The sequence below is a fragment of the Mustela nivalis genome (genome assembly GCF_964662115.1).
Source record: "Mustela nivalis genome assembly, chromosome: 9".
Lineage (NCBI taxonomy): Eukaryota > Metazoa > Chordata > Mammalia > Carnivora > Mustelidae > Mustela > Mustela nivalis.
Genome location: NC_139028.1, coordinates 69,943,676 through 69,965,559, shown reverse-complemented (window position 1 = coordinate 69,965,559; position 21,884 = coordinate 69,943,676). Strand labels below are relative to the sequence as shown.

At 39.4% G+C, this 21,884-nt stretch overlaps 2 protein-coding genes across 2 annotated transcripts in view; one reads left to right on the top strand and one right to left on the bottom strand.

The window, feature by feature from the left end:
* The first annotated feature begins 256 nt into the window (after window positions 1–256).
* On the top strand, window positions 257–4,404 carry LOC309840693 (olfactory receptor 10A3-like). The gene is made up of 2 exons (XM_082683007.1): window positions 257–346; window positions 3,221–4,404. The coding sequence occupies exon 2, from the start codon at window positions 3,409–3,411 to the stop codon at window positions 4,351–4,353; it is 945 nt and encodes a 314-aa protein (XP_082539133.1). The 5' UTR covers window positions 257–346; window positions 3,221–3,408; the 3' UTR covers window positions 4,354–4,404.
* A 2,192-nt stretch (window positions 4,405–6,596) lies between these two features.
* LOC309840696 (olfactory receptor 5M5-like) overlaps window positions 6,597–21,884 on the bottom strand; it is a 32,151-nt gene continuing 16,863 nt past the window's right edge. Inside the window, exons 2-3 of the mRNA XM_082683010.1 lie at window positions 14,557–14,677; window positions 6,597–6,644 (exon numbers count right to left, since the gene is read on the bottom strand). The gene's annotated coding sequence lies outside the window, so the exon portion shown is untranslated. The remainder of the gene's footprint in view (window positions 6,645–14,556; window positions 14,678–21,884) is intronic.

Below are 21,884 nucleotides of genomic sequence, written 5' to 3'. Positions count from 1 at the left end.
ACCTCCTACTGGAGATGTCATGGTGAACTGAGTCTCTTGTGTGAAGAGATACTTATCCCCATTAAGAATATGAAGGAGTGATGCTCCAGGGGTGTGCTCTTCAGGGTTCTCCTGGGGGGGCCAAGGTCAAGCCTCTTTAGTCATCATGCAAAAATAGGAGTAGGTGTTTATGACATGATTCCACATTCTCCAGGGAGGGATTCTACAGGGCATATGATTCATTGTCATATAATGTTCTAGAATCAGTGCCCTGAAGCACTGAATTGTATGTATGAGCAGGTGGCTTTTGAGTAGAGGTAAAACTTCTGATACAGTACCGAGAAATTTCAAGAGACAGAGTCAATAGGTAAGAAAGGGAGGATTCTGCTGTGTGTGTGTGTGTGTGTTTTCCATTTATATTTCCTCTCCAACTGATTGTGGAGATGCTGTTGAAGTGATGTGTCCATGCTCAGGAATCACTGGACATAGCTGACACATTGCCATAAGTAGACTCCTTGGTTTTGATGCTGGTGAATTTTCTTTTCTCTTTTTTTCAGAGGTAAGTACTCTGTGTATATTTTTTAAAAAGATTTTATTTATTTATTTGACAGACAGAGATCACAAGTAGGCCTAGAGCCAGTCAGAGAGAGAGAGGGGGAAGCAGGCTTCCCGCTGAGCAGAGAGCCTGATGCGGCGCTTGATCCCAGGACCCCGAGACCATGACCTGAGCTGAAGGCAGATGCTTAACCCACTGAGCCACCCAGGTGCCCCAGTACTGTGCACATATTAATCATCAAGTCGTTTAATGTTGCAGTTGGAAGGGAACTTGGTATAAGTGCCTCTCCCACCTCCTCATCTGGAAAGATGAAACCTACTTAGGGAGTGCTCTGTCTAAATCTTTCTGTTCAGGAGTTCTGCAAGACAGCATTGGGGTCTCTAAGTTCCAGAGAAAAGGTGCAGCTAGGGCAGTCAGTGGCTTGTTACCAGTCATGAATGGGTTTTTTTTTTCCCCTCTATAAGATGCTTATAGTCCATTCTATAAAATTTTTCTATTTTATTTACATTACACTTTAAATTTTCCAATTTTCAAGATCTATCCACTCCCTAATATTTGAAACTAAATACACTTTATTCTTTTTTCTCATCAGAAATGGATTTTAAGTGTTTGATCCTGTGACTATAATTTACTGATTTCAGGAGACTTTTCAATACACAAATGATAATTAGCATGGTTAGTATGGACATTTACTCTTTTTTTTTTAAAGTTATTTATTTATTTATTTATTTATTTATTTATTTATTTATTTATTTGAGAGAGAGAGAGAGAGAGCTTGAAAGGGAGAAGCAGACTCCCTATGGAGCTGGAAGCCCGATCTGGGACTCGATCCCTGGACGCTGGGATCATGACCTGAGCCAAAGGCAGTCGCTTAACCAACTGAGCTACCCCGGTGCCCTGGACATTTATTCTGAATGGATGATACAGTCAAACTTAGAAATAAATCAAGCTGCCTTCTATTGTCTGCTAATGTCCTACTGGTCTTTACTCAAGGTGACATGAGCTGTGTCCTGTTCTCTTGGGTTCCTCAGCTCCCACAGTGTATTTCCGCTGGTTTTCAAACATGACACAAAGGCTAGTAAGTCTCCATTGAAGTGCTAGGGTGTCATCAAATACATGTGCTTTGAGCAAGACACCCTTCCTCCTTATGCCTTTCTCCTTCCACTGACTGTACCTTCCACTGGTGACATGCTATGATTTGGTTATTTACACTCCCTTCACATTGAGAAGTATCAAATCCCTTACATAAATATCTCTTAGGCCCTTGTTATTACCTCTGCTTGTCAACAGTGTTGTATGTTGGTTTCACTCTTCTTTTGGGCACTCTCTCTTTTTTTTTTTTCTTTAAAGATTTTATTTATTTATTTTACAGAGAGAAATCACAAGTAGATGGAGAGGCAGGCAGAGAGAGAGAGAGAGAGAGAGGGAAGCAGGCTCCCTGCTGAGCAGAGAGCCAGATGCGGGGCTCGATCCCAGGACCCTGAGATCATGATCTGAGCCGAAGGCAGCGGCTTAACCCACTGAGCCACCCAGGCGCCCCTGGGCACTCTCTTTTTTAAAGCCAGCGTGGATTTCCTCATTTTTTTATTCCATCATTCATCAAACATTGGTTTAGTATCAATTATGGGTCAGGGACTATTATAGACATTGTGAATGTAGCAAAGAAAAAAAAATTCTTGGATTCCTGGCGTTTATATTTATTGATGGAGTTAGATTTTGCTCATATGGAATCTGTAAATATTATAAACATACAATATATAAATTCTAACCCCTTTATTCACACACATACACACACATACACACACACACGTCAATTGCTGACAATGGAAAAACACAGAGCAAGGTATAATAGATAGAAACTGAATTACTGGCATAACAGTGGAATGCTGTTCTATGTATTTTTTCCCACTTTTTGTTGAGCCGAGGATCCAATGTTTGCCTATGATTACTGAACCTAGAAAATGGTACTTGTTCAATCAGTGTTTGTGGAATAATTAATGATAAGAAGGAAAATAGGAGGGAGAGAAAAGACAGACAGACAGGAAATGTTTAAATCAGTTTAGAATGATCAGAATTGGGTGATTCTTAAATATCATGGTCACAAGGATTAGTCATAAAGAACTAGCTCTTAAAATTTCCATTGCAGGCCAATCTCCATATAATTGTCCATGACTAGTGTTTGTAAAATCAATAATCCTGAAGCAATTCACACTATTTACAGATCATCTAAAATAATGAAATATGAGATATGAAAACTGTGCAGGAATCCACAACTGCAGTTGAACTTAGATATATTTTTCATATTTAATAAGCTTTGTACTGGTATTTTGAAATGATAAATATTTATAATAAATATAAATCAACTGTGCTGTATCTTTGAGTCATTAGGTTGTCTGAAAAATTTTTGTGGATATCTTTTTCCCTTTGTCTATTTTCAATACTTTATTTTTATTTTTGGTAGTTTAAAATACAACTATTTATATAAAATTGAGAAAAACAGATAACTCTGATAGCAATGTTATGGGAATGGAATCTCAGTTATAAAATATCAATGTTTGTTTTAAGGCTAGGTTTAAAATCAAACTATATAACATGTAAGTTATAAGAGCATTTTGATAATATCTTATACTTTTCAGGCAAGACTCCTGAACTGGCATTCTTCATTTTCTCCTTTTTATTTGGAAGGTTCATTATTCAGAGTGATTGTCCATTTCTAAAATCACCAAAATGAATTTGGTCAGGACGTGTTCCTCTTTACATCTTAGGCCAAGAATATCTGGGGGTAATTGCAGACGCAGACTCTCAGCTATTGGACTCTGACTTCATAATTTGTATACAATGTCCCTAAAAACAAAATACTCTCCACCACTGACATGAAAAGGCAAAATCAAAGCTCTGTGGCTGAATTCATCCTTCTGGGCTTTTCTAACTTTCCTGAACTCCAAGAGCAGCTCTTTGGGGTTTTCTTGGTTGTCTACCTGGTGACTCTGTTGGGAAATGTCATCATTATAGTCATCATCTCCTTGGAACAGAGCCTCCACGTGCCCATGTACCTGTTCCTCCAGAACTTGTCTGTGGTAGAGGTAAGTTTCAGTGCAGTTATTATGCCTGAAATGCTGGTGGTCCTCTCCACTGAGAAAACGTCGATTTCATTTATAAGCTGTTTTGCACAGATGTATTTCATCCTTTTTTTTGGTGGCACTGAATGTTTTCTCCTGGGGGCGATGGCTTATGACCGATTTGCTGCAATCTGTCATCCTCTGAACTACCAAATGATTATGAACAAAAGGGTTTTCATGAAATTAATAATGTTCTCCTGGGTCTCAGGGATCATGGTGGCTACTGTGCAAACATCATGGGTTTTCAGTTTTCCCTTCTGTGGTCCCAATGAAATCAATCATATCTCTTGTGAAACCCCAGCAGTGCTAGAACTTGCATGTGCAGATACCTTTCTGTTTGAAATCTATGCATTCACTGGCACCATTTTGATTGTCATGGTTCCTTTTGTGTTGATTCTCTTGTCCTACATTCGGATTCTCTTTGCCATCCTGAAGATGCCATCAGCCACTGGGAGGCAAAAGGCCTTTTCCACCTGTGCCTCCCACCTCACGTCTGTGACCCTCTTCTATGGCACGGCCAATATGACTTATTTACAACCGAAATCTGGCTACTCCCCAGAAACCAAGAAGCTGATGTCATTGTCTTACTCACTTCTTACACCTCTGCTGAATCCACTGATCTACAGCTTGAGAAACAGTGAGATGAAAAAAGCTTTGATGAAACTGTGGCACAGAAAAGTGGATTCACACTTACTCTGACTGCGCTGAGAAGCCATGTGATACTTGGTCACTGTTTGACTGAAATCTACTTAATAAATGGTGGCAACAATTTGCATTTCTTGGTGTGTGATGCTTAACCTCTTGATGTCTACATATTGGTTATATATTCGAGGTATCTTTATATATTAGTGTTTTATTTCTTTTTTAAAAATAAATGTATGATGTTCATTAATATTGGATATAAAAGAGTCTTTAAATTTCATTTATTGGTGGCCATATAGGTGTTTATGTTAGGTTTTTCCCCTTGCAGTATGGTAAATAAACTAGTTGTAAGCACATAAAAAAGGTGGCTTTAATTTCTGTAGAGGAGGTTTCATAATATGGGTTTAATGGGTCAAAGCAACTGAGAGTTTGCAAACTTTTATAAATATTACCAAATTACTTTTAAAATTGATTTATTTATTTTAGAGACAGAGAGAGAATGTGGGCAGAGGGGAGCAGAGGGACAGAGACCATCCTGAAGCAGGCCCCCGTTGAGTGCAGAGTCCAATGGAAGGCTCCATCTCAGGATCCTGAGATCATGACCGGAGCGGAAATCAAGAGTTGGCTGTTTAACTGACTGAGCCACCTGGGTGCCCCCAAATTACTTATTTAAAATGTAATTCAGATTGGCTTTGAAGGCCCATTGTGCCCCACTGACTGGATTGAGTGCTAAGAAAATAATAAAGAGATGGGCTTTTTTTTTTTTTGAGTGAAAATCTGTTCCATGTATGAGTTGAAAAGAGCAGTTCTTTACTGAAAGGATCACATGGCTCTATGGCTCTATTCTGGGACCTACAGAAATTATAGCCCATATTTAGCTTTCATCATGTTATCTTAGAGCATATTCGCCTATGACACCTAGGTGCCTCAGTGGGTTAAGTGGCTGCCTTTGGTATAGGTCACGATCCCAGGGTCCTGGGATTGAGCCTCACATCGGGCTCCCTTCTCAGTGGGGAGTCTGTTTCTTCCTCTCACTCTGCCTGCTGCTCCCTTTGTTTGTGCTCTCTCTCTCTCTCTCTCTCTCTCTAACAAATAAATAGATTAATTAAATATTTGTTTTTTTAAAAAAAGAATATTCACCGAGTGTGTGACTGGAAAGCAGCATGGGATTGTTTTTGAAGATCATTTATTTGTTTAACAATATTTGTTGAATGACTTCTATATATCAGAAACTGTACTAGGTCCTGAGAGTACAAAGTTTAGTAAGATAGTCTCATGAGAGAGATAACTACTAAACAAATAGCCACTGAAAACATAATTAGAGTTGTGATAACTGTTAAACAGGAAAAGCACAAGATACCATGGGATCATCACAGGAAGGCTTTATCTGATTTGGAGCGGCTGTGGAGGAGAGCAGTGGCATTGGGAATGACTTTCTCAGGAACCTCCCTGAGAAAGTGACATTGAAACTGAGCCTCAAGGACAGGTAGGAGTTATCCTGGCTCAGCTCCAGCATGAGGGGGTAGAGTCATCCATGTGGAAAGAAGGATGTGTGATGGTCTGGATGGGAAGGAACTTAATGTCATTCCAGGAAAGGGAGGAGAGTGTGCAGCGAGGGAGGAATGAGATGATGATATGAAGAGGGAGGCATCAACTAGACCAAGTAAAATCTTGTCGATACAAGAACTCTGAACTCACCTACTAATGATAGGTGGTCAGTGAGTTAAGTGAAGCAGCAACACAGACATGTCTGTAGTTTTAAAATGTCTTTCTGGCTTATTATTAATATTATTATTATTGATATTAAGGTTCAAGAGTGGAAACAGGCAGGAGAAGACAATTGCTACAGCCCAAGTGAGAGTGATGTGCTTGGTCTGGGGTGACAGCAGTGAAGGTGAGCAGTGTAGATATATACTTAAGAAATCAAATTGACATCACTTCATAAGGGATTGTATGGGGGAGAGGGTAGGAGAGAGAAGAGTGAAAGATGAACCCACATTTCTGGTTGGAGCAGAAAGCGCATGGGGTTTCCATTTGTTGAGAGAGGGAACACTGGAAACTAAGAATTTGGGAAGAGAAATCCAATTTTGGATGAGTAAATTTTGGGATGTCTGTGTGAAATCAAAGTTAAGTTGATTGCTGGGATATACAGGTCAGGCTCAGAATGGAGGTTCTGAATTAGGGGAACAGAGCTACAGGGTAACACCTAGAGAGGGATGCATGATTCAGGGAAGGTCTTCTTAAGATGAAGAGACTCTAGAATGTCTGAAGTTACATGGAAATAATCCAAAAAAGCAGGAGATGTGCTGAATCGGTGTGTCTCGGACCTGGTGCTGAGATGATCCTACCTGAGGAAGAGAAAGATACAAATGGACAAAATGTTGCATAGATCCCAGAGGGAGAAAGACAGAGCTGTGAAGTCGTAGGGATTCCAGGGACAAAAGAGCTAATAGGAGGAGGCTGGGGGAAGAGTATCAGGAATAAAGGAAGTGGATCTGGAAAGAAGGGTCAGGATGGTACCTCTAAGCCTTAAAGGAATGAAAGCTCCAGGAGGGATTTATGAACTCTGCCAAAGGATGGACTAAATTCTTACTGCTGTCTAGTGGCTCAAGCATATAATTGCTTTAATCTCAGGGCTGAAAGCTCAGGGAGCTAAACCTGTTCGTGGTTCACCAGTATCATCTCTGGTGAACTCAGAGAAAGTAATAGAAGCAATCACATCAGTCCTGGGGTCAAAGAATGTGGGCAAACGACAAATGCAGTGGCAAGTTTCATGTCCTTAATAGGTGTAGATGTACCTTTTTTGTCAGGCTGAGGAGCAGAAAGGCTGAGGGTCATATTCATTCTTCCCCTTTTCCCACCTCCTTTCTTTTGCCCTCCCCCACCATGACCACCTCCATCCTCACCTCTATCACTACCTTCACCACCACCATCACCATCACCATAAGCATTATCTCATGTCCCACACATTACACATTCACAATAGTGCATTATGTCTGCAATCTCACTTGACTATCCATTCATAAAATCAAAACCATTTGTTGGGTACCTAACATGTGTCCGTTGCTGTGTAGGATGTTAGGCAAAACTTCTAGGAGATTACTTGAGTGATGAAGCAAATAAACAAACCCTTAACAATATTGTGTGGTGAGTGTTAGAACTGTGGTTAGCACTTGTGCTGTGAGACTTCACTGGATAAGACTCTTAGGACTAGGAATCCAGGAAGACTTCCTGGAGGAGATGATTGTGGTTATAGTTTGTAAAGACTGACAAGAGTTAGTTATTTGGCAAAAACAAGAAAGAAAACTCTACACCTAGAGAAAAGCTGGTCTGAAAAGCATGGTGGATTTTTTTTTTAAGTAAACACTATTTTTTAAAATTTATTTTCAGCATAATAGATTAATAGTATTCATTATTTTTTCACCACACCCAGTGCTCCATGCAATCCGTGCCCTCTATAATGCCCACCACCTGGTACCCCACCCCAACCTTCCACCCCCCCGGCCACTTCAAACCCCTCAGATTGTTTTTCAGAGTCCATAGTCTCTCATGGTTCACCTCCCCTTCCAATTTCCCCCAACTCCCTTCTCCTCTCTAACTCCCCATGTAACATGGTGGATTTTAAGATCTTGAGCGGAATTGTGTAACAGTTGCATAGAAGACTTGAAGAATGACAGAAAATAAATTCAGACTGTGAATGACTTTATGAGCTAAACAAAGGCATTTGAACTCAGTGAGTCACTGAAGGATGTTCCATAGGGGAAAGACAAAAATCAAACTTGCATTTTAAAAGTAGCTAGTATTTATAGGATATTTACTACATATCTGGCTAAGCCCCTTATGTGGTTGAGCTCATTTTATTCTTCACAACAATACCATTTAACAGAGGAGGTGAGAATATTAAATAATTTGTCCAAGGATTCAAGATTATTTTGCGGCTGTATAGGATGAGAACACATGTTTCTTGGATGTCTGCTTTCATGCTTTTGGACCATCCGCTGCTTTATTGTATCTTCCATAATGGAACCAAAAGAAGTGAAAACACTCTCAAGTTGGGCTTACGTGTCCCAGGCATTTCTCCTATGGCCACACCCTGAGCTGTTATCCCAGGGTACATCCCAGGCTGGAGCACCCTCCTGGAGGGGGCCACAGTGCCTAGCGCTGTAGTGCCAGAGCAGGTCATTAGCAGAGATTGTGGGCAGAATGGTTAAGATCAAATACAGCTTAAAAAAAAATTTTTTTTTGAGGCTTCATTTATTTGACAGAGAGAGACACAGTGAGAGAGGGAACACAAGCACGGGGAGTGAAAGGGGGAGAAGCAGGCTTCCAGCTAAGCAGGGAGTCCGAAGCGGGGCTCAATCCCAGGACCCAGAGATCATGACCTGAGCTGAAGGCAGACGCTTAATGACTGAGCCACCCAGGCACCCTCAAATACTGTTCTTGCAGGAGAGACAAGACCTAGGATCATCACGTGGTCCTCGTGCAACTCTCCTGACACTCCATGTGAACAATATGGGCACAAGAAATAGTTGCTTTGTGGTTCTAGACAAAGGTAATTCTTTTCAGAAACCTCACATCTCCCCTAATTTTTGACTTTTCCACCAGGCCTTAAGAGGGGACAGCAGGCATTCGTTGCACACAAAAATTCTTTCAATCTCTGTTGTTACTGTTCCCCAGTATGACCTTCTTCTTTTGCCAACATTTTAGCCTTTGCGACTAAACTTCGTAGACTTGTGATATTCAGCAATTTATAGACTATCAAGTCAATGTTTTAAAATAAAAATATGCCAAACTTGGTTTCCGTATTAGGGCTTCTAGATGGGCTATTTCTCTGATTTTCTGATTATCACCCACAAACAGGAGCTGACCATCCCTGGTGCCATTATGGCAACATCCCAGCAGTAGGCCAGAACTCCTTCTAGGTCGCGATGGTCAAAAACAGTGGAAATATCAAGAGTAGGGCACAGATACTTCCATCTTAGTACCTGCAACCTTTTTTTTCTTGCTCCATTTCTTTGTTTCATTTAGAAATAAACTCTTCAGGGACCATATTTTATTGCAGTTTTGTTTAGAACAGTGGTTCTCAAACTTAGTTTGGGGACTCCTGACAGATGCTGAGACCCTTTTAGGAGTTCTGTGAGATTAAAAATTACTTTAAAGATATTATTTGCCTTTTATCTCTCATTCTCTCAGAAATGTACAGTAGAGTTTGCCAGAAACTACATGATACATCATATCACAACAGACTGAGAATTCAGCTATGTCCTATTAAGCCAGACATCAAAGAGATTTGCAAAATTGCAAAAACAATGCCCCTCTTCTAAATGCTTTTTGAAAATATAATTATTTTCCATCAAAATATGTCTTGTCTTTTTTTTTTTTTTTGGTTTGAAGTGGCGGGGGGTGGGAAGTTGGGGGAACCAGATGGTGGGTATTAGAGAGGGCACGGATTGCATGGAGCACTGGGTGTGGTGCAAAAATAATGAATACTGTTATGCTGAAAATAAATTACAAAAATTAATCACTCAAAAATATGTCATTTCTGTTCATGTGGAATGGATCACTATTGTTATTTTTAAAGGAGTTAAGTAAATATTTTAAAAATGTCTTTGTTTTCATTTCTAATATAGTAAACATCAGTTACTATAATCTGTATGAATAAAAGCTCTTTGAGGTTCTCTATAAATTGTCAGAGGATAAAAAAGTCCTGAGACTACAAAGTTTGAGAATGGTAGTCCTAAGAATTCACTGTAGACAATTTCTCAATGATTTTGGAGAAGGCTATATCCCTTGATTTGCTTGGCATCCCCCTTATGCTAAAGGAAAACAAAAGGCAGCAGAAATACACATGCTTACAACTTCCTGGTCAAATATGGCTCCCTGTACAGCTGATCTGTTTCCTTGGTAACTAAACTGTACCTGCCATGTGCGGTCTACTAACAACCTCCCTTGGCTAGCTGGATTCCACAGGGTGATGGCTGTCTGGGAATAATTAGGGAACTTGGTAAGGAAGTTTCCTCAAGCAGGAAATTGGTTCCTGTGGAACTTGTTAAACATTAACTCTACAGTGAAATCATGAAAACATTTACTGAAATCAGTAATAGTGTTCAGGACCTCTGGGAACATTTACCAAGGGCGAACAGTGTCAGGAACCAGGGATATGAGTTTATTCTTAAAGGTTTAGGTGTCAGTTTTAAGCTGTGATGAGGGAGCAATTAGGTTAAAATGATTCCTGCGTTTCTAATGAAGCCACACTTTGAAGCCTCTTCCCAGAGTTAAAACCCTGGTCTAGAGTAGTGGTGTGTGATGTAATTAAAGTCTACTTAAATCCAGATGTTCCCATTCACTGAGCCCCTTCTGTCACCGCTGACAAGTCAGACTCACAAACGCTTGATCCTGGAGAAGTTGGCCAAATTTCACCAAGCCTCAGTCAATCATGAATTTCCGACACCTTGGCCAATCTCAACTCCGAGGAGAAAGCAACAGTTTTCCCTAGCTAACTCTTCCAGGCTTTCAGACTTGTCTAACACAAGCAAACACAGCTCTGTATTCCCTAAAACAAAAACAAAAACAAAAACAAAAAAACAACCCCTGAGAATACAATACAGGTGAAAAAAAAAAAAAAGACAAAGAGCAGAGCGTAGAGACCCCCACCTCAGGACACATTCTGTGAGCCCCAGAAGGAGTCCGTTCTGGGGCTGCAGCCTGTGCACCCCCGCTCTGCACCCCAGCCATGGTAGTGCTGTCATCTCCTGTCTGGGTGTCATTCAAATGCTTTATAGATGGGCCCAAAATGGAAGTTTCAGGAGCCCTTGAAAGGTCAGCAAATCACATTGAAAAGCATGTGAGCAAACAGGGAGAACATGTCAATGTGAAGATTTTGCAATAGAAGAAGAAAAATAAAGAAGGATGAAAATATAGTAAGTCACACTTTGGAGTGCCTGCTAGGAGCTGGGCCTGCGGGAGTGCTCTTGAGCCCTCTGTTAATGCTCTTAACGATCCTGTGGCTTGTGACCCCCCTTTTACACAGGAGGACATCTAGCTGTGGATAGCTTACAGACGCTGTCCAAGGATAAGCAGCAAAAGTGGAAATAGAGGGTCTTTTCCTCTAATCCCAAGTTCTGAGTTTTTGACCAGCGCCTATGCTCATCAGGTCCCACTGACTTCTTTATTCAACTACTATGTACTCAGGCGTCCCTCTGTGTCAGACTCTCAAATATGGAACCAAGATACTGTGTTCCTGCCCATGGTAAATCACAAAAGACGCAAATCAAATAATCACACAAATGTGCATATCGTTCTAAGTCAAGATGTGCATGAAGGAATATATAATGCAAACCAATGACCACACACAGACACGCGTGTGCACATGCACACACACACACACACACACACACACACTTCTCCTTGCTGAAGAGGTCAAGAAAGACATCTATGAAAGTGATATTTGCCTTAATATCTGCAGTTTAAGTAGGAAATCGCAAGAAAATCTGTGGAGGGCAGGAGGTAGGAAGAGTGTTGTGAGCAGAAACAACAAAGGCTCTGCGGAGCAGGCCGCCCATCCCAGGAAAAGAACCCAAGGAAGTCGAGTGTGGGATTCATGACTGGAGAGGTAGCGGGAGCCAGGCATGTAGGACCCTACTGGTGTGTTAAAGAAGATACTGAAAAAGTTCTGTTGCTTTGCTTTGATTTTGAGTTTGGTTTGGTTTGAGATTTTTTGGGCTGTTTTTCTCCTGTGAGAAATAGTTCATGTATGGAGTACAGAGAAGACTGTGAAAGCTGTTCATGGAACCACTACCAAATTAAGTGAAGCATTATCATTAGAGGATGCTTTGGCTAATATGATCTCAGCTCTAATTGAAGTCTCTTGTATACCCCAATGACACTGAAAAATTTTAAGCCAAGGGCAAGCATGAACAGACTGCGTTTTGAAAATGTCTTTGGGAAGTTGTGGAGTAGAGAGTGAATTAAAAGGGAATCAGCGTGGATGCAGACATTCCCATCAGCTGACGGATGAGGCTGTCCCAGTGAGTGGGGTGCTGGCAGAAGGGACAGGGATGACAGACTGGGGAGAGAGTAGGATAATACTGGCACGACCGAGACTGAGGGATTGGTGAAGAGGAATAAGGCGCTGGGATGGAGCTGAAGAGAGCTCCTGAAATGCTCTCTCATGAAATAAAGTGCTATTTCTAGGAGGAGAGGTATTGGTTCTTAATGATGATCTCCAGAATTAAGAAAAAAAAAAAAAAACCACAACCGAATTAAAATAGACACAGAACAAATAAGGGGATTGTTGAAAGCATACAGTTAGATTATGCATATTTTCAACTTTTCTAGATAATAGTTAACTGTATTCCAAAGTGGTTGTACTAATTTGCATCCCAGTGTAAACTGGTGAGTTACGTTTTTGAATGAGTTAAATTCTTAAAACTTTCAACTTGGGTTTTAGATTGATCCATCACTCACCAACATCTCTATCTACCATATCCTTCTCCTTCAGTAAGATTAAAACCTTAGCACGCTCTTGTCTCCTTCCTCCCCAAACCCCCTCCCTCACCCTGAATTATTATCTGCCATGTTGAGATTGCTTGCAGCACTGGTTACTTGGGTTGAGTTCTATGGTTTACTTGTTTCTTACTTAGCATTTTGGTGTGTGTATGAGAGAGAGAGAGAGGCGGGGGGGGAGAGGGAAGGAGAGAGAGACCTTCCTTTAGTCAGGTATACCTGGAGTATATCTTTGAGTAGTCCTTTCAGGAAGATTCTGAGAACAATAAACTTTCTGAGTTCTTTTATGTTTGAAAATGCTCTATTCTTTATCTCTACTATGTGCTATTTGGATGCAGAGCTTTAGGTACAAAAGCAGCTTTCCTCAGATTTTTTTTTTGAACATGCTACTCTGCTGTGTTCTTGAAACAAATGTGTTGCTGAAGAGCAATGTGGATTTTTTTTTCCTTTTAGTTCTTCAGAGTGAAATTATATTTTCTCTCAAGAAAAATTTGTAGCATTCCCCTTTATTCTTGCTACTCTGGACTTTATCATGAGATCTACATTTGAACCTCCATCCATCACGCTTACTATTCAGGGAGACTTTGTGACCTAAAGACTCTGTGTTTCTTCAGCTGTATGGGGTTTTCTTAAAGTTTGACTGTTTCACCTCCTCCATTGTCTTCATTTGCTTTTCCTTGGAACTCCTCTCAATAAAGCCTTGGGTTTCTGGATATATCTTTCATATATCAACTTTTCTCATATGTTTTCCAAATCTTTTCCTTTTTAAAAAAAATGTTTATTTTAGTAACCTCTGCACCAAAGTGGGGCTCGAATTCACAACCCCAGGATCAAGAGCTGCACACTCTGCTGACAGAGCCAGGCAGGCACTCCCCCAAATTTTGTCTCCCTGTGTTGCTTTTGGGAGCAAATAACTTGACTTACTTTTCTAGCCCACCCATCCCTTCTTTGACATTACTCACTTCTATAGCCAGTCCATTCTCTTTCTTATCTAATAAGTTTTCTAATATTTTTTTCAATGGTTATAATTTAAAGTATTTCTCATATAGTGGAAGCATGATTTTGTAAAACATATATGATTATATTAATTGAAATAATTTTTACCATCTTTTTTTTTTGTGATGTTGTTAGGTATTATCTCTTCTGTTTATAAAATTGGGTTCCTCTTTTTCAAAGCAAAAGCTTTCCTCCAGTGCTTCGTGTTTCTTGATTTTCATCTCACCTTGGGACTGAAAATTCCAATTTATTTATCTAGGGATATGGTTTCTGATGAACTTCCCTTCATCTGTTTGGAGGAACAGAACATGCTACTGCGTGGAGTTGGGCCAATGGTTTTAAAATTTGTTTTGATTGTTAGTACATCCATCCATCATGGTTTTCTCACTCTACCTGGAAAACTATCCTGAGTCTCTTTTCCCCTTACCCACATAACTGCTTTTGTTTCACAGAAAACGAGATTTTGGCCTACTGTTCAGCGGAAGAAAAGGAAAAGGCATTGACCAACCACTGGTAATTCCTCACTAACCATTCTGGTAATTAGCTCCAATGTTTCCTCCTCATGCTTGTATGTATTGATTCTGAGTTTAGAGTTCCCTTGAATAACCCCCAATGTTTCTGCTTCTGGTTCTTTCTTGGGGTGCTTCCTATACTTTTCTCTGCCAATTTAGATAATAATATCTGAAAAACATGATAATTTTGGTCATTTTGTTTCTTTCTTTCAGCATTTTCTTCCTTATTATCTCCCCTTACCCTCACCTTGGTACGTTGCATGGTCCAGGACTTCTAGAAAAGAGCTTCCAACTAGCTGACCATAAATATAGAGGTGCTGGGATGGCCAGAGTCATAATGCCTATTGTGTCCAGGAACAAATAAAATCCTTTAAAAAAAAAACAGCATTATAACCTTAATATTATCATTTCCAAATATTCTATGATGTGAGAAAGATTGGAAACTACTGCTCTAACACAGTATGGACAATAACCCCCTTCATTTATATTTCTTAAATTATATGTTACAAAATGGTACATAGCATCATATTGAATCTAGCAAAGTATTTTTACCCCTGTGGTGATATATTTTTCCTCATTCATATTTTGCATTTTCTTCTCTCTTTTCCTACATCATCTCCTCCTCCTCCTCCTCCTCCTCCTCCTCCTCCTCCTCCTCCTTCTTCTTCTTCTTCTTCTTCTTCTTCTTTTTTTTAACTTCTTTAGACAGACTCGCCCAGGAGGTGCCAATTATTGGTCATTTCATAGAAGTATTTTATTCCCCCATTAAATCAAGTATACTGATTTTTTGTAGTTTATCTAATTTGTACCTTTATATATATATCAGTTTATTTTTTTTACATTAGCAATAATATTTTTATATTTTTCTAGCACTTTGAGTAAATGTTTCATTTTATAAATCACACTCATTTTATAAATCAAACTCATTTTATAAATCACACTCATTTTTAAATAGTGTTAAGGCTAAAAATTATCTTCAGTTTACCACTTTGGAAGGCAGCTATGCTCACCACTATACCACCAACGCAGTTTACCACTTTGGACAAATAGTGATGCACATTGCTTTCTTCAGAGGATAATGACTCATTTGTAGTTATGCCATAAAATGGAAAATATTTTCAAAAATTCAAGTCATTTATAACAGGGGTATTTATTTCTAAGGGCTTAGAAACCCTTTTTTTTTTCCCGGTTTTCTATTACCAATTTTCAGCCTTAATTTGTTTTGGTGAAACACAGCACCCTATACGATTTCTATCTTTTGAAATTTATTGAGATCTTGTTTGTAGTCTTATATGTGTTCAATTTATGTAAGCGTGTCATTGGCATTTGAAAAGCATATGTATTCCTGTTGGAATCTCATGTTAAACACACACATTCATACACATGTGCTCGTATGTACATCTCATTTTCCACCTATGAGTTCACTTGATCTTTTGCCTGCTGCCCCCTGCTGGCCGGGCAGGAGCTCAGCTGCCTTTGTGAGGCTTGGTGTGGATGTCGACCACCTCACCGTCCTAGCTGCCCGCAGGGCTTCATTTGGGTCACCATTATTGTAGAGAGACCTTGATTGCTGCTAGAACCTGGATAGTTTGGGCAATTCAAGACAAAAATAGAGTCTGGTGGAGAGATTCAAGTAATGTTCACTAAATTTGCTAATACTAGTATTTTATAGGTCATGGGGCATTAGGAAGAAGAAAGAATCAATAATGATAAGTGATTTATGGCTATTAGGGAACCAGGAAGCTTACAAAGTTCTTGTTTTAGTTGATTATCTTGGACTTCACAGGAAAACAATGATAACTGGGTGTGCTTCTCTTCAGTATTGAGAGACTTACAAGTCTGATGGTGGCTAAATCATCAGAGACTTTTCTTGGTCCTGAAGAATAAGAAGAACCCAGCTGAGATCTGGGTTGTAATGGCGAGCCCCTCTGACTCCCAGTGCTTCCAGTAAGTGGGCATTAGTAAGAATTAGAACAATAGTTGAGTGCTATCCAGATAGAGCCAGAGCCCAATGATTCACTTCCTCTGAGGTCACTTGAAGACGATAGAATTAGGGAGATAAATCGCTTCCAGCAAGGATTGTTCTAATTAGGAAGAATAACTCATCAAACCAACTCCAAGGATATTGCAGTTCCTATATTGGAGGGGGTCATGGAGAGGACATAACCACCAGTTGACCTAAAAGTAGGATCCCAGGCAATCAGAGGCTCCTCGCTCCCTTTCTTGTCCTTACAATGTGCCTTCTGCCCACAGTTCCCACAATAACAACCAGTTTCGAGGACACGGCCTTGAAAGAGTAAGGTGTTGTTGAGACCATCTGGGGTGTCATATGTAACAAAGCCCAGTTAAGGCCCCATGAAAACTTTAAGATTCTGGTGGGTGGGTGCAGACATCTACTCATTGTGCAGCTGCTGAAAAGAAGCCTTGAATGTAAGTCCCCATGCTTACTAAACCTGCCACCTACCAACGTAGAGTGGTTTGCTTCTCTTTTTAGGTCTTTCTACATGTACAGGAGCCAATTTGCTAACCAAGACTGTATCTTGTCTATTTTGAATACCCCTGGTCCACCCACTCTCTAAGGGATTGCACAAAGAGAAGACACATTCATGGGGATTTGGAAGTGAATTTAATGAAGGTAGTATTTACCAAGGTATAGGCAGGCTTAAGGGGACCCATGAGGGATGGTGAAACACCCTGAAACTAGTAAAAGCATTATACCTCTAGGCAGGAAATGGAAAAAAGGAATGAGAGCTACCAGAGATGAGTGAAGGCTGGAGCTAAAGGCTGACCAAAGGGTTGCCTAACAGAAGAGCTAGTTGTAATGGGAATAGACACAACCAGATCCATGGTGCCAGGGCAGAGACAGAGTCTGAGAACACATATCCTGGCCTCCTTCTCCCCCATCCTCTAATCTTCTGCTGGTGCCTGACATGGGCTGGATCCAATGGGAAAGCAGAGGCGTAGGTGCCGGAGTGAGGCACGTGTGTGCGTATGTGGGCATGTCATCCAGTCACGCTGCCACATAAAATTAACCATCACACACTTCTAGGGCTTTATTCCTCAGAATAAATTTTTCACAGTACAATTTTTATGTGCAAGAAAACTGAATTTTTAACTTTGATAAATAGTGTGAGATGATTGGCCAGAAAATAAAAATGCCTTTTCCTCCATGGTCTCACCAGCAAAAATTCTTAAATTTTTTATTTATTTTTTTACCTTTTTAGAGGTTTTTTTTGTATTTATTTTTATGTGTGAGAGAGAGAGCACAAGGAGGGGGAGGTGAAGAGGGAGAATCAGGATCCCCACTGAGCAGGGAGCCCAATGCATAGCTGGAACCCAGAGCTCCAGGATCATGACCTGAGCCAAAGGCAGGCACTTAACTGGCTGAGCCACCCAGTCACTCCTATTTACAATTTTTAAGTCTTGGTCAACCTGGTGGGTGAGAATTAGTATCTCACTGTTTTGTTGGCATTGTTCTGGTCTCAAATAATGTTGAGCTTCTTATTTTACGTGTATTTTGTTTCTTTAAGCCATATCTCTGTGTGTAGATACATACATTTATATACAGAAGAAGGACTTCTAAAAAAAAGTTATTATTTATTTAGAGAGTGGGAGGAGAGGCAGAGAGAGAGAATCCCAAAGAAGCTCCGTGCTCTGCACAGAACCCGATGTGGGGCCTGATCCAAGAACCCTGATATCATGATCTGATATCATGATCTGAGCCGAAATCAAGAGTCAGATGCTCAACCAACTGAGCCACCGAGGCACCCCCAAGGAATCCCACTTTTATTCTCAATATATTGTTGGAATATTTTAATTTTTAAAACAATGTATTTGTTAACATAATTAAAAAAAATTGAAGAAGAAAAAAGCCTTCAAGGAAAGCACATGACAGTTTGGTAGTGGTTAATTTCTAAGAAATGAGATTGTGGGAGGCTACAGTATTTACTTAATTTTAATATTTTAAAGCAATAACCCTGTGTTACATTTGTTATGATTCATAAACTATAACAAAAATGTATTAGTAAGTTTTTTTTTCCTCATCTTAGGCAATAGGTAGCCTCTCCTGAATTGTATTATTTCTTACATTTTGGGAACACTTTCAGTGTCTTAATGATAATTAACATGTTGCTACTGTTTTGTCTCCCTTAGCATAGTCAATTATATTAGCAGTTTTTATTTACATTTGACTTCTTGAAATAAACCTTTCCTGATCATGGAGTTGATTGTTTAACACATTGTTGAATTAAAATGTCTCGTATTGGATTTAGAACTTTGGCTCTATATTCATAAGAGATTTACATAAAGTTTCATTTTTTGTGCCTGTTTGGTAAAGTCATCAAGGTTATGTTATCTTCAAAGAATAAATTTGGAAATTATGTAAATAAAACTTGCACACCTCCCACACTTGTTATTTTTAATAGTGGGATAGGTTTATGCACGGGTCAAAAGTCAAGTTCTATGTTCTCATATTCTTGTTAGACTCTTGGTACATATTGAACAGTCTCTTTTATGTAATATTGTTTTTCAATTTTAACTCTTTCCTTGATTAGATTTTTCTAGAGGCATTTCTATTTACTGCATTTTTAAATAAAAGAACCAACGTTATAGGGCACCTGGGTGGCTCAGTGGATTAAGTCTCTGCCTTCAGCTCATGTCATGATCTTGGGGTCCTGGGATCGAGCCCCACATTGGGCTCTCAGCTCAGCAGAGAGCCTGCTTCTGCCTCTCTCTTTATGCCTGCCTCTCTGCGTACTTGTGATTTCTGTCTGTCAAATAAATAAGTAAAAAATAAAATCTTTAAAAAAACTTTTTTGTATATTGTTTTCCTCTTTGCAAACCATAGTTGACCCTTGAACAATACAGAGGTTAGGATTACCAACACTTCACACTGCTGAAAATCTCCATGTAACTTAGACTCACCCAAAACTGAACTACAGATAGCCTACTGTTACCCAGAAGCCTTACTGATAACATGGCCAACTAATATGTATTTTGTGTGCTGCATATATTATACATGGTATTCTTACAATAAAGTAGTCTAAAGAAAAGAGAATGTTAAGAAAATCATAAAGAAGATAAAATAGGGACACCTGGGTGGCTCAGGTGATTAAGTATCTGACTCTTGATCTCAGCTCAGCTCAGGTCATGATCTCAGGGTCCTGAGATAAAGCCTCAAGTCGGACTGTGTGTTGGGTGTGGAGCCTGCTTAAGATTCTTTTTCTTCCCCTCCCTCTGCTCGTCCCTCCTCATGCTCTCTTTCTCTCTCCCCTCTCAAAAAAAAAAAAAAAAAAAAAAAAAGAGAGAGAGAGAGAGAAAATACATTATGATACAATACATTATGATACAATACTGTAGTTGTTTTCTTCTTTGAGCATAACCCCTTACTTTTTAATATATTTTATTCCTTTATACTGTTTTGAGTTGAATGTGCAGTTAATTTTTTTATTTTCTAGGTTTTATAATAATAGTATAATAATAGTTGTAATAATAATAGCTTTAATAATCATGCAGATTTTTTAAGTACTACTCTGATCTGAGGGAGCCCTTATTTCCTTACTTGTCTCTGTGATTCAAGCTTCACTATGTCTTGGTACATGGGGCAGGACTAGAATGTAAGTTTGAGATACAGCTTGTTTGACTTTTAGGTTTATGATAGATTTATTTATTTACTAATTTAATTTATTTATTTGACTGAGAGAGACAGTGAGAGAAGGAACACAAGCAGGGGGAGCGGGAAAGGTTCAAGCAGGCTTCCTCCTAAGCAGGGAGCCCGATCCAGGGCTCGAACCCATGACACTGGGATCATGACCTGAGTGGAAGGCAGATACTTAACAACTAAGCCACTTAGGCACCCCTATGGCTGAATTATTTATTTAAATACTGCTTTTTCTCTGTTCTCCATATTGAGATTCTATTTTTCTATTTTGTTTATTTTCGATTCTATTTTATTTTCTTCATATTGTACTGAATCTCTGAGATGAGATACATTAAAAAAGCCTATCATTCTCTGACATGATATTATACATAGAAATCCTAAAGACTCCACCAAAAATTATTAGAAGTAATAAATGAATTCACTAAAGTTGCAGGATGCAAAGTTAATAGCCAGAAATTGGTAGTGTTTCTATACACTTATAGCAAAGTAATAGAAGGAAATTGAGGAAACAATACCATTTATAATTGCACCCACAATAAGAAGGTACCTAGGAATAAATCTAACCAAAGAGGTGAAAGACCTGTACTTTGAAAACTATAAAACGCAGATGAAAAAAACTGAAAAGAACACAAAGAAATGGAAAGACATTCCATGCTCATGGTTTGGAAGAATTAATGTTGCTAATTCTTGGACCTGAGTCATGATTTCAGGGTCCTGGGATTGAGCCCCACATCGGGCTCTCTGCTCAGCAGGGAGACTGCTTCCCCCCCCCTGCCTGCTTCTGATCTGTCTGTCAAAATAATAAATAAAAAAATCTTTAACTCTGGAAAACATCATGGAGGTTCCTCAAAATGTTGAAAATAGAACTGCCCTATGACCCAGCAATTGCACTACTGGGTATTTACCCAAAAGATACAAACATAGTGATCCGAAGGGGCATGTGCACCCGAATGTTTATAGCAACAATGTCCACAATAGCCAAACTATGGAAAGAACCTAGATGTTCATCAACAGATGAATGGATAAAGAAGAGGTGGTATATATACACAATGGAATACTATGCAGCCATCAAAAGAAATGAAATCTTGCCATTTGCAACAACGTGGATGGAACTAGAGGGTACTATGCTTAGCGAAATAAGTCAATATCATATGATCTCCCTGATAGGAGGAAGTGGAGATACAACATGGGGGGTTAAGGGGGTAGGAGAAGAATAAATGAAACAAGATGGGATTGGGAGGGAGACAAACCATAAGTGACTCTTAATCTCACAGAGATTAAGGGGGGAGGGGGGTTGGAACAAGGGGGGGTGGGGTTATGGACATTGGGGAGGGTATGTGCTATGGTGAGTGCTGTGAAGTGTGTAAACCTGGCGATTCACATACCTGTACCCCGGGGGTTAAAAATATATTATATGTTTATAAAAAATAAAAAATTAAAAAAATAAAAATAAAAATAAAATCTTTAAAAAAAATGTTGCTAAAATGTCCATATTACTAAGGCAATCTACATATTCAATGCAATCTCTCCCAAAATACCAACTGCATTTCTCACAAAACTAGAACAAATAATAGAAATAATACGAAATTCGTGTAGAGTCACAAAAGACCCGAAGTAGCCAAAGCAATCTTGAAAAAGAAAAACAAAGATGGAGGTTTCACAATCCCAGATTTCAAGATAAACTACAAAGTTGTAGTAATCAAAACAGTATGGTACTAGCGTAACAACAGACACAGATCAATGGAAGAGAATAGAGAGTCCAGAGATAAACCCATGATTATATGATCAATTAATCTGTGACGAAAGGGGTAAGAATATACACTGAGGAAAAGACTGTCTCTTCAATAAATGCTGCTGGGAAAACTGGACGGCTACATGCAGAAGAACAAAACTGGACCACTTTCTAACATCATACA

Excerpts from the sequence above, each read along its gene's own strand:
- LOC309840693 (XM_082683007.1), top strand. The coding sequence starts at position 3,409 with ATGAAAAGGCAAAATCAAAGCTCTGTGGCTGAATTCATCCTTCTGGGC.